Raw genomic sequence first — 13,737 nt, 5'->3', positions numbered from 1 at the left:
AACTTATACTTAGAATATCAAACTATAAATGCTTGATGTATCATCATATCCAAATTGGTGTTTGATTCTTGACAGAAGTTCCAGAACTTGGTTACAGACTCTCAAAGAGTGTGTGAAAGGAGCAAATTGAGAGTAAATGTAAACAAAAGCAGGATAATGTGGTGCAGCAAGGGGCGGACATAAAATGGTTTAAGAGTAAGTTTGAAAAGGGAGGATCAGGAAGAAGTCATTTGCTTTGGTTATGTGGAACTGGACATACCAGAAGATGGAATCATAGTGGTTGAAGTGGGTCATAGGATGGAACAGGTGTACAGAGGAGCATGTGCCTGTTAGGAAAAGTATGGTTATGTTTGAAGGTACAATAGTGTCACATTAAGGCAGAACTATCTAGGTTAGTCATCCAGTGCCCTGTTTTGTTAAGTGTAACTGGGTAAAGCAAACAGATGCTACAGCACACACACACACACACAAAAAAAAAGAATAACAAGCTACTTATATCTTAATAAAAGTAGAAATGATGTTGAATGGTGTAATAAGGGAGTTAAGTTCATAGTAAACAAGAAGAGATAGGTGTATGGGCAATATCTACAGGGATAGAGTGCACCCCATTCACCTCATCTTCACCATTTACCATTTCCCCATTCACTCCATTCACCAATGCTCCCACTTATTCCCTTGTTTTCCTCACACTATTGAACTTCTTCCAAAATATTTTCTTTTTCTCTCTAAAGCTTGCTGAGTCTTGAACACTCCAACTCTCTTTTGCTATATACATATATGGATGAAGGCAGCAAGTATGAATATGATTATATATGTAAGTAATGTAAGGGTAAGAGAGATGTGTGGAAATAAAAAGAGCGTGGTTGAGAGAGCAGAAGAAGGTGTTTTGAAATGGTTTGGGCACATGGAGAAAATGAGTGAGGAAAGATTGACCAAGAGGATATATGTGTCGGAGGTGGAGGGAACGAGGAGAAGTTGGGACACCAAATTGGAGGTGGAAAGATGGAGTGAAAAAGATTTTGAGTGATCGGGGCCTGAACATGCAGGAGGGTGAAAGGCAGGCAAGGAATAGAGTGAATTGGATCGATGTGTTGTACCGGGGTCAATGTGCTGTTAATGGATTGAATCAGGGCATGTGAAGCATCTAGGGTAAACCATGGAAAGTTCTGTGGGGCCTGGATGTGGAAAGGGAGCTGTGGTTTCGGGCATTATTACATGACAGCTAGAGACTGAGTGTGAACGAATGGGGCCTTTGTTGTCCTTTCCTAGCACTACCTCGCACACATGAAGAGGGAAGGGGGATGTTATTCCATGTGTGGCGAGGTGGCAGTGGGAATAAGTAAAGGCAGACAGTATGACTTATGTACATGTGTATATATGTATATGTCTGTGTGTGTATATATATGTGTACATTGAGATGTGTAGGTATGTCTATTTGCGTATGTATATTTGCGTGTATGTATATACATGTGTATGGGGGTGGGTTGGGCCATTTCTTTCATGTTTCCTTGCGCTACCTCGCAAACGCGGGAGACAGCGACAAAGCAAAAAATATAATATGTATATGTATGTATATGTTGAAATGTATAGGTATGTATTTGTGCATGTGTGGGCGTTTATGTATATACACGTGTATGTGGGAGGGTTGGGCCATTCTTTCGTCTGTTTCCTTGCGCTACCTCGCTAACACGGGAGACATCGACAAAGTATAATACATAATTTTTTTTTTTTTTTTTTTTTTTTGCTTTGTCGCTGTCTCCCGCATTTGCGAGGTAGTGCAGGGAAACAGATGAAAGAAATGGCCCAAACCACCCCCATACACATGTATATACATACCTCCACACACGCAAATATACATACCTACACAGCTTTCCATGGTTTACCCCAGACGCTTCACATGCCCTGATTCAATCCACTGACAGCACGTCAACCCCGGTATACCACATCGATCCAATTCACTCTATTCCTTGCCCTCCTTTCACCCTCCTGCATGTTCAGGCCCCGATCACACAAAATCTTTTTCACTCCATCTTTCCACCTCCAATTTGGTCTCCCACTTCTCCTCGTTCCCTCCACCTCTGACACATATATCCTCTTGGTCAATCTTTCCTCACTCATTCTCTCCATGTGCCCAAACCATTTCAGAACATCCTCTTCTGCTCTCTCAACCACGCTCTTTTTATTTCCACACATCTCTCTTACCCTTACGTTACTTACTCGATCAACCCACCTCACACCACACATTGTCCTCAAACATCTCATTTCCAGCACATCCATCCTCCTGCGCACAACTCTATCCATAGCCCACGCCTCGCAACCATACAACATTGTTGGAACCACTATTCCTTCAAACATACCCATTTTTGCTTTCCGAAATAATGTTCTCGACTTACACACATTCTTCAAGGCTCCCAGGATTTTTGCCCCCTCCCCCACCCTATGATCCACTTCCGCTTCCATGGTTCCATCCGCTGCCAGATCCACTCCCAGTTATCTAAAACACTTTACTTCCTCCAGTTTTTCTCCATTCAAACTTACCTCCCAATTGACTTGACCCTCAACCCTACTGTACCTAATAACCTTGCTCTTATTCACATTCACTCTTAACTTTCTTCTTTCACACACTTTACCAAACTCAGTCACCAGCTTCTGCAGTTTCTCACATGAATCAGCCACTAGCGCTGTATCATCAGCGAACAACAACTGACTCACTTCCCAAGCTCTCTCATCCCCAACAGACTTCATACTTGCCCCTCTTTCCAAAACTCTTGCATTCACCTCCCTAACAACCCCATCCATAAACAAATTAAACAACCATGGAGACATCACACACCCCTGCCGCAAACCTACATTCACTGAGAACCAATCACTTTCCTCTCTTCCTACACGTACACATGCCTTACATCCTCGATAAAAACTTTTTACTGCTTCTAACAACTTGCCTCCCACACCATAAATTCTTAATACCTTCCACAGAGCATCTCTATCAACTCTATCATATGCCTTCTCCAGATCCATAAATGCTACATACAAATCCATTTGCTTTTCTAAGTATTTCTCACATACACTCTTCAAAGCAAACACCTGATCCACACATCCTCTACCACTTCTGAAACCACACTGCTCTTCCCCAATCTGATGCTCTGTACATGCCTTCACCCTCTCAATCAATACCCTCCCATATAATTTACCAGGAATACTCAACAAACTTATACCTCTGTAATTTGAGCACTCTCTTACCCCCTTTGCCTTTGTACAATGGCACTATGCACGCATTCCGCCAATCCTCAGGCACCTCACCATGTCATACATACATTAAATAACCTTACCAACCAGTCAATAATACAGTCACCCCCTTTTTTAATAAATTCCACTGCAATACCATCCAAACCTGCTGCCTTGCTGGCTTTCATCTTCCGCAAAGCTTTTACTACCTCTTCTCTGTTTACCAAATCATTTTCCCTAACCCTCTCACTTTGCACACCACCTCGACCAAAACACCCTATATCTGCCATTCTATCATCAAACACATTCAACAAACCTTCAAAATACTCACTCCATCTCCTTCTCACATCACCACTACTTGTTATCACCTCCCCATTTGCGCCCTTCACTGAAGTTCCCATTTGCTCCCTTGTCTTACACACTTTATTTACCTCCTTCCAGAACATCTTTTTATTCTCCCTAAAATTTAATGATAATGAATAAATAAAAATGAATATTTTTTTTCACAATTGATCGCAGTTTCCCGCATTAGTAAGGTAGTGCCAGGAAACTGATGAAGAATGACACATTTGCTCACATACACAAATACAAATATATAAATATATGCACATATGTATCTTTTTTTTTTTTTTTCTCTTTTTTATACTTTGTCGCTGTCTCCCGCGTTTGCGAGGTAGCGCAAGGAAACAGACGAAAGAAATGGCTCAACCCCCCCCATACACATGTATATACATACGTCCATTTACGCAAATATACATACCTACACAGCTTTCCATGGTTTACCCCAGACGCTTCACATGCCTTGATTCACCTGCATGTTCAGGCCCCGATCACACAAAATCTTTTTCACTCCATCTTTCCACCTCCAATTTGGTCTCCCTCTTCTCCTTGCTCCCTCCACCTCCGACACATATATCCTCTTGGTCAATCTTTCCTCACTCATCCTCTCCATGTGCGTAAACCACTTCAAAACACCCTCTTCTGCTCTCTCAACCACGCTCTTTTTATTTCCACACATCTCTCTTACTCTTACGTTACTCACTCGATCAAACCACCTCACACCACACATTGTCCTCAAACATCTCATTTCCAGCACATCCATCCTCCTGCGCACAACTCTATCCATAGCCCACGCCTCGCAACCATACAACATTGTTGGAACCACTATTCCTTCAAACATACCCATTTTTGCTTTCCGAGATAATGTTCTCGACTTCCACACATTCTTCAAGGCCCCCAGAATTTTCGCCCCCTCCCCCACCCTATGATCCACTTCCGCTTCCATGGTTCCATCCGCTGCCAGATCCACTCCCAGATATCTAAAACACTTCACTTCCTCCAGTTTTTCTCCATTCAAACTCACCTCCCAATTGACTTGACCCTCAACCCTACTGTACCTAATAACCTTGCTCTTATTCACATTTACTCTTAACTTTCTTCTTCCACACACTTTACCAAACACAGTCACCAGCTTCTGCAGTTTCTCACATGAATCAGCCACCAGCGCTGTATCATCAGCGAACAACAACTGACTCACTTCCCAAGCTCTCTCATCCCCAACAGACTTCATACTTGCCCCTCTTTCCAAAACTCTTGCATTTACCTCCCTAACAACCCCATCCATAAACAAATTAAACAACCATGGAGACATCACACACCCCTGCCGCAAACCTACATTCACTGAGAACCAATCACTTTCCTCTCTTCCTACACGTACACATGCCTTACATCCTCGATAAAAACTTTTCACTGCTTCTAACAACTTTCCTCCCACACCATATATTCTTAATACCTTCCACAGAGCATCTCTATCAACTCTATCATATGCCTTCTCCAGATCCATAAATGCTACATACAAATCCATTTGCTTTTCTAAGTATTTCTCACATACATTCTTCAGAGCAAACACCTGATCCACACATCCTCTACCACTTCTGAAACCACACTGCTCTTCCCCAATCTGATGCTCTGTACATGCCTTCACCCTCTCAATCAATACCCTCCCATATAATTTACCAGGAATACTCAACAAACTTATACCTCTGTAATTTGAGCACTCACTCTTATCCCCTTTGCCTTTGTACAATGGCACTATGCACGCACTTCGCCAATCCTCAGGCACCTCACCATGAGTCATACATACATTAAATAACCTTACCAACCAGTCAACAATACATCACCCCCTTTTTTAATAGATTCCACTGCAATACCATCCAAACCTGCTGCCTTGCCGGCTTTCATCTTCCGCAAAGCTTTCACTACCTCTTCTCTGTTAACCAAATCATTTTCCCTAACCCTCTCACTTTGCACACCACCTCGACCAAAACACCCTATACCTGCCACTCTATCATCAAACACATTCAACAAACCTTCAAAATACTCACTCCATCTCCTTCTCACATCACCACTACTTGTTATCACCTCCCCATTTGCGCCCTTCACTGAAGTTCCCATTTGCTCCCTTGTCTTACGCACTTTATTTACCTCCTTCCAGAACATCTTTTTATTCTCCCTAAAATTTAATGATACTCTCTCACCCCAACTCTCATTTGCCCTTTTTTTCACCTCTTGCACCTTTCTCTTGACCTCCTATCTCTTTCTTTTATACATCTCCCACTCAATTGCATTTTTTCCCTGCAAAAATCGTCCAAATGCCTCTTTCTTCTCTTTCACTAATACTCTTACTTCTTCATCCCACCACTCACTACCCTTTCTAATCAACCCACCTCCCACTCTTCTCATGCCACAAGCATCTTTTGCGCAATCCATCACTGATTCCCTAAATACATCCCATTCCTCCCCCACTCCCCTTGCTTCCATTGTTCTCACCTTTTTCCATTCTGTACTCAGTCTCTCCTGGTACTTCCTCACACAGGTCTCCTTCTCAAGCTCACTTACTCTCACCACCCTCTTCACCCCAACATTCACTCTTCTTTTCTGAAAACCCATACAAATCTTCACCTTAGCCTCCACAAGATAATGATCAGACATCCCTCCAGTTGCACCTCTCAGCACATTAACATCCAAAAGTCTCTCTTTCGCACGCCTGTCAATTAACACGTAATCCAATAACGCTCTCTGGCCATCTCTCCTACTTACATACGTATACTTATGTATATCTCGCTTTTTAAACCAGGTATTCCCAATCATCAGTCCTTTTTCAGCACATAAATCTACAAGCTCTTCACCATTTCCATTTACAACACTGAACACCCCATGTATACCAATTATACATACATATACTTATTAATTATTTTATTTATCATAAATAATCGCTGTTTCCTGCATCAGTGAGGTAGCACCAGGAAACAAACAAAAAATGGCCCATCCACTCATATACACATAGATATTCATAAATGCCCATACATGCACATATACATACATAAACATATCAACATATACATACATGGTGTGTGGTTTCAGAAGTGGTAGAGGATGTGTGGATCAGGTGTTTGCTTTGAAGAATGTATGTGAGAAATACTTAGAAAAGCAAATGGATTTGTATGTAGCATTTATGGATCTGGAGAAGGCATATGATAGAGTTGATAGAGATGCTCTGTGGAAGGTATTAAGAATATATGGTGTGGGAGGCAAGTTGTTAGAAGCAGTGAAAAGTTTTTATCGAGGATGTAAGGCATGTGTACGTGTAGGAAGAGAGGAAAGTGATTGGTTCTCAGTGAATGTAGGTTTGCGGCAGGGGTGTGTGATGTCTCCATGGTTGTTTAATTTGTTTATGGATGGGGTTGTTAGGGAGGTGAATGCAAGAGTTTTGGAGAGAGGGGCAAGTATGAAGTCTGTTGGGGATGAGAGAGCTTGGGAAGTGAGTCAGTTGTTGTTCGCTGATGATACAGCGCTGGTGGCTGATTCATGTGAGAAACTGCAGAAGCTGGTGACTGAGTTTGGTAAAGTGTGTGAAAGAAGAAAGTTAAGAGTAAATGTGAATAAGAGTACAGTAGGGTTGAGGGTCAAGTCAATTGGGAGGTGAGTTTGAATGGAAAAAAACTGGAGGAAGTGAAGTGTTTTAGATATCTGGGAGTGGATCTGGCAGCGGATGGAACCATGAAAGCGGAAGTGGATCATAGGGTGGGGGAGGGGGCGAAAATTCTGGGAGCCTTGAAGAATGTGTGGAAGTCGAGAACATTATCTCGGAAAGCAAAAATGAGTATGTTTGAAGGAATAGTGGTTCCAACAATGTTGTATGGTTGCGAGGCGTGGGCTATGGATAGAGTTGTGTGCAGGAGGATGGATGTGCTGGAAATGAGATGTTTGAGGACAATGTGTGGTGTGAGGTGGTTTGATCGAGTAAGTAACGTAAGGGTAAGAGAGATGTGTGGAAATAAAAAGAGCGTGGTTGAGAGAGCAGAAGAGGGTGTTCTGAAATGGTTTGGGCACATGGAGAGAATGAGTGAGGAAAGATTGACCAAGAGGATATATGTGTCGGAGGTGGAGGGAACGAGGAGAAGAGGGAGACCAAATTGGAGGTGGAAAGATGGAGTGAAAAAGATTTTGTGTGATCGGGGCCTGAACATGCAGGAGGGTGAAAGGAGGGCAAGGAATAGAGTGAATTGGAGCGATGTGGTATACCGGGGTTGACGTGCTGTCAGTGGATTGAATCGGGGCATGTGAAGCGTCTGGGGTAAACCATGGAAAGCTGTGTAGGTATGTATATTTTGCGTGTGTGGACGTATGTATATACATGTGTATGGGGGTGGGTTGGGCCATTTCTTTTGTCTGTTTCCTTGCGCTACCTCGCAAACACGGGAGACAGCAACAAAAAAAAAAAAAAAAAAAATACATATACATACACTTACACAGGCATATACATATATACACATGTACATATTCATACTTTCTTCCCTTCATCAATCCTAGTGCTCCTCTGCCCCACAGGAAACAGCATCACTACCCCATACACATACATACACAGACATATACATATTTTTTTTTTTTTTTATACTTTGTCGCTGTCTCCCGCGTTTGCGAGGTAGCGCAAGGAAACAGACGAAAGAAATGGCCCAACCCCCCCCCATACACATGTATATACATACGTCCACACACGCAAATATACATACCTACACAGCTTTCCATGGTTTACCCCATACGCTTCACATGCCTTGATTCAATCCACTGACAGCACGTCAACATATATACACTATTTATTATTTCATATTTATTATACTTTGTCGCTGTCTCCCATGTTAGCGAGGTAGCACAAGGAAACAAATAAAAGAATAGCCCAACCCACTCACATACCCATGTATATAAATACATGCCCACACATGCACATATACATAACTATGCATTTTGACATATACATAAATATACATACACAGACATATTATTATTATTTTTTTATTATACTTTGTCGCTGTCTCCCGTGTTAGCGAGGTAGCGCAAGGAAACAGACAAAAGAATGGCCCAACCCTCCCACATACACATGTATATACATACACGTCCACACACACACATACATACCTATACATCTCAACGTATACACATATACACACACACAGACATATGCATGTACATAATTCATAGTCTGCCCTTATTCATTCCTGTAGCCACCCCGCCACACATGAAATGACAATCCACTCCCCCCGCATGTGTGCGAGGTAGTGCTAGGAAAAGACAACAAAGGCCACATTCGTTCACACTCAGTCTCTAGCTGTCATGTATAATGCACTGAAACCACAGCTCCCTTTCCACATCCAGGCCCCACAGAACTTTCCATGGTTTACCCCAGACACTTCACATGCCCTGGTTCAATCCACTGACAGCACGTCGACCCTGGTATACCACATCGTTCCAATTCACTCTATTCCTTGCATGCCTTTCACCCTCCTGCATGTTCAGGCCCCGATCACTCAAAATCTTTTTCACTCCATCTTTCCACCTCCAATTTGGTCTCCCATTTCTCATTCCCTCCACCTCTGACACATATATCCTCTTTGTCAATCTTTCCTCATCCATTCTCTCCATGAGACCAAACCATTTCAAAACACCCTCTTCTGCTCTCTCAACCACACTCTTTTTATTACCACACATCTCTCTTACCCTTACTCGATCAAACCACCTCACACCACATATTGTCCTCAAACATCTCATTTCCAGCACATCCACCCAACTCCACACAACTTTATCTATAGCCCACGCCTCACAACCATATAACATTGTTGGAACCACTATTCCTTCAAACATACCCATTTTTGCTTTCCGAGATAATGCTCTCGACTTCCACACATTTTTCAACGCCCCCTCCCCCACCCTATGGTTTACTTCCGCTTCCATGGTTCTATCCACTGCCAAATCCACTCCCAGATATCTAAAACACTTTACTTCCTCCAGTTTTCTCCATTCAAACTTACCTCCCAATTGACTTGTCCCTCAACCCTACTGTACCTAATAACCTTGCTCTTATTCACATTTACTCTCGGCTTTCTTCTTTCACACACTTTACCAAACTCAGTCACCAGCTTGTGCAGTTTCTCACACGAATCAGCCACCAGCGCTGCATCATCAGCAAACAACAACTGACTCACTTCCCAAGCTCTCTCATCCATAACAGCCTGCATGCTTGCCCCTCTTTTCAAAACTCTAGCATTCACCTCCCTAACAACCCCATCCATAAACAAATTAAAACAACCATGGAGACATCACACACCCCTGCCGCAAACCTACATTCACTGAGAATCAATCACTTTCCTCTCTTCCTACACGTACACATGCCTTACATCCTCGATAAAAACTTTTCACTGCTTCTAACAACTTGCCTCCCACACCATGTATTATTAATACCTTCTACAGAGCATCTCTATCAACTCTCATATGCCTTCTCCAGATCCATAAATGCTACATACAAATCCATTTGCTTTTCTAAGTATTTCTCACATACATTCTTCAAAGCAAACACCTGATCCACACATTCTCTACCACTTCTGAAACCACGCTGCTCTTCCCCAATCTGATGCTCTGTACATGCCTTCACTCTCTCAATCAATACCCTCCCACATAATTTCCCAGGGATACTCAACAAACTTATACCTCTGTAATCTGAGCACTCACTTTTATCCCCTTTGCCTTTGTACAAAGTATATCATTATCCTTTTGAAACTGCTGATAACACTGAACCTTTTTGGACAATATGGAACTACTGTTTTTGACAAACTTGCTTACACTACACCTTTACATATGTTCACTTCATTAATTTACTGTAGTTTTCAAATTACAAAACTGCTCAAGGTTTCACTGCAAATGAAGTCACCTTTGGGAAGGTTGTATCATGAGTGCAAAGGCTCATCAAAGAACTCTTACTTCAAGTAGTTTACTTCTCCCTGCTGCTGGAACTAGTGAAACCTTGGGCTGCAGGAGTGTTTGAAAAGAAATCCTGGTGACTCCATAACTCTTGTGTATGTACTAATGCAGCCTTGGGCTGCAGGAGTGTCTGGAAATAAATCCATGGTGACTCCATAACTCTTTTATATGTATTAATCCTGGGGTAATAAAAATGGAGAGTAATTACACTCCATAACTCATACAAAAATACAAAAAATAATAGCTTTCTTTTCTTTCATACTGTTCGCCATTTCCCGCATTAGCGAGGTAGCATTAAGAACAGAGGACTGGGCCTTTGAGGAAATATCCTCACCTGGCCCCCTTCTCTGTTCCTTCTTTGGGGGGGGGAAAAAAAAAAATGAGAGGGGAGGATTTCCAGCCCCCCGCTCCCTTCCCTTATAGTTGCCTTCTACGACACGCAGGGAACACGTGGGAAGTATTCTTTCTCCCCTATCCCCTATCCCCAGGGATAAATACAAAAAGTGTTTGCTTTGAAGAATGTATGTGAGAAATACTTAGAAAAGCAAATGGATTTGTATGTAGCATTTATGGATCTGGAGAAGGCATATGATAGAGTTGATAGAGATGCTCTGTGGAAGGTATTAAGAATATATGGTGTGGGAGGCAAGTTGTTAGAAGCAGTGAAAAGTTTTTATCGAGGATGTAAGGCATGTGTACGTGTAGGAAGAGAGGAAAGTAATTGGTTCTCAGTGAATGTAGGTTTGCGGCAGGGGTGTGTGATGTCTCCATGGTTGTTTAATTTGTTTATGGATGGGGTTGTTAGGGAGGTAAATGCAAGAGTTTTGGAAAGAGGGGCAAGTATGAAGTCTGTTGGGGAGGAGAGAGCTTGGGAAGTCAGTCAGTTGTTGTTCGCTGATGATACAGCGCTGGTGGCTGATTCATGTGAGAAACTGCAGAAGCTGGTGACTGAGTTTGGTAAAGTGTGTGGAAGAAGAAAGTTAAGAGTAAATGTGAATAAGAGCAAGGTTATTAGGTACAGTAGGGTTGAGGGTCAAGTCAATTGGGAGGTGAGTTTGAATGGAGAAAAACTGGAGGAAGTGAAGTGTTTTAGATATCTGGGAGTGGATCTGGCAGCGGATGGAACCATGGAAGCGGAAGTGGATCATAGGGTGGGGGAGGGGGCGAAAATTCTGGGGGCCTTGAAGAATGTGTGGAAGTCGAGAACATTATCTCGGAAAGCAAAAATGGGTATGTTTGAAGGAATAGTGGTTCCAACAATGTTGTATGGTTGCGAGGCATGGGCTATGGATAGAGTTGTGCGCAGGAGGATGGATGTGCTGGAAATGAGATGTTTGAGGACAATGTGTGGTGTGAGGTGGTTTGATCGAGTGAGTAACGTAAGGGTAAGAGAGATGTGTGGAAATAAAAAGAGCGTGGTTGAGAGAGCAGAAGAGGGTGTTTTGAAGTGGTTTGGGCACATGGAGAGAATGAGTGAGGAAAGATTGACCAAGAGGATATATGTGTCGGAGGTGGAGGGAACGAGGAGAAGAGGGAGACCAAATTGGAGGTGGAAAGATGCAGTGAAAAAGATTTTGTGTGATCGGGGCCTGAACATGCAGGAGGGTGAAAGGAGGGCAAGGAATAGAGTGAATTGGAGCGATGTGGTATACCGGGGTTGACGTGCTGTCAGTGGATTGAATCAAGGCATGTGAAGCGTCTGGGGTAAACCACGGAAAGCTATGTAGGTATGTATATTTGCGTGTGTGGACGTGTGTATATACATGTGTATGGGGGGGGGGTTGGGCCATTTCTTTTGTCTGTTTCCTTGCGCTACCTCGCAAACGCGGGAGACAGCGACAAAGTATAATAAAATAAAAAAAAAATATATTGATAAATGTAATAATATGCAAATACTCTTCAGAATCATTAAATATATTCAGCTCATCAGTGGACATTAAAATCTTCATAATTTGACCCATCTTGTACATTGTTTCCATTGCAGCATACAGACTCTGGAGCAGAGGGTTCGGGCCAGTCACTCATCTCACCTGGTTCATGTCTGGAAGACTTCCGTGCAAGTCCATTTATTGAGTGTACAGGTCAAGGTCGCTGTAATTTATTCCCCTCTGCCTTCTCGTACTGGATGGCCACAATTGAACTCGAAGATCAGTTCCGGAAACCTCAGCAACAAACATTGAAAGCTGGGGATCTTAAATCTCGTGTCAGTCGCTGTAATACTTGTATGAGGAAAAGAATTGGTGGGACTGGAGGTAGTGGAGGTGGAATAGGTGGTGGTGGTTTCCCTACAATTCCTACTCCTCCCCCAGAATTTAGAGACTACTCTCCATCTTTTGATGATGGCCGTAGTGATGGTGTATACTACTATGGTGGTTAAATTTGATGTTACAGTATATATTTTGTAAATCATAAAAATGGTTGAATATTTTTTACCAATAACTTAAAAAAAAAATTAATCATCTTAGGCAAATAAGCTGTGTACTTTAGTTTGAATGACATCATTCTGATCTTAAGCATTTCAAAATTCTATTTATAATACCCTCCTTTCAGTGCTTCATTTGTTAACATATTGCCTCCTCATGTTCAAGAGTACATATCTGCATGCATCTCTTTTTTTCCAGACTGGTGCTGTGTAACAGTGTACATGAAAGAAGTGTCTAATCTAAGTCAGGAGTTTATTAGTCTTTAAGTCACAATATCTGCTCACTGCCATGTTATGTATGATACCAGTGTAAATGATTATTATTCTATAAAAGTAAGCTTAGAGACTACACACATCTGTAAATAAGATTTCCCTTTTTTCTTTCTGGTTAATTTTTTTTATTAGTTCTTGATTCTGGCCCTTTCTTGAAGTATAACTTCCCTTTCATGAATTTCTGAAAAACACCTGTCTTTTTGTCAATAAAAACTTACTTTTCAGATGAGTTTCATTATCTATACTTTAGGTAAATTAATCAGAGTACAATCCTGTTTTTTTTTTTTTTTTTTTTTTTTTTTTTTTTTTTTATCGTGACTATATTCTTATTTAAAAGGAAATGGTGGCAGAAAGGATGAAAGTTGCTCAAGATTTGGACAAAAACACAGAATCTTTATTTTTTTTTCCTCACAAAATGAAAGATATATGTGTAAATGCTATGCACAAAAAAGTGAGCTATCAGGCCTTCTATGGCCATATTATACAATTTAAATTAACATATGGAG

General features: G+C 41.8%; 1 protein-coding gene across 1 annotated transcript in view; it reads left to right on the top strand.

Annotated features, from left to right (window-relative positions):
- Window positions 1-13,455, top strand: part of LOC139751523 (collagen alpha-3(IV) chain-like) — a 28,652-nt gene extending 15,197 nt beyond the window's left edge. Inside the window, exon 3 of the mRNA XM_071667021.1 lies at window positions 12,521-13,455. Within this exon, the coding sequence (XP_071523122.1) occupies window positions 12,521-12,913 (393 nt within the window). The 3' untranslated portion in view covers window positions 12,914-13,455. The remainder of the gene's footprint in view (window positions 1-12,520) is intronic.
- The last annotated feature ends 282 nt before the right edge of the window (window positions 13,456-13,737 follow it).

Source organism: Panulirus ornatus, chromosome 11 (genome assembly GCF_036320965.1).
Source record: "Panulirus ornatus isolate Po-2019 chromosome 11, ASM3632096v1, whole genome shotgun sequence".
Classification (NCBI taxonomy): domain Eukaryota; kingdom Metazoa; phylum Arthropoda; class Malacostraca; order Decapoda; family Palinuridae; genus Panulirus; species Panulirus ornatus.
This window is presented reverse-complemented; position numbering and strand designations above follow the sequence as displayed.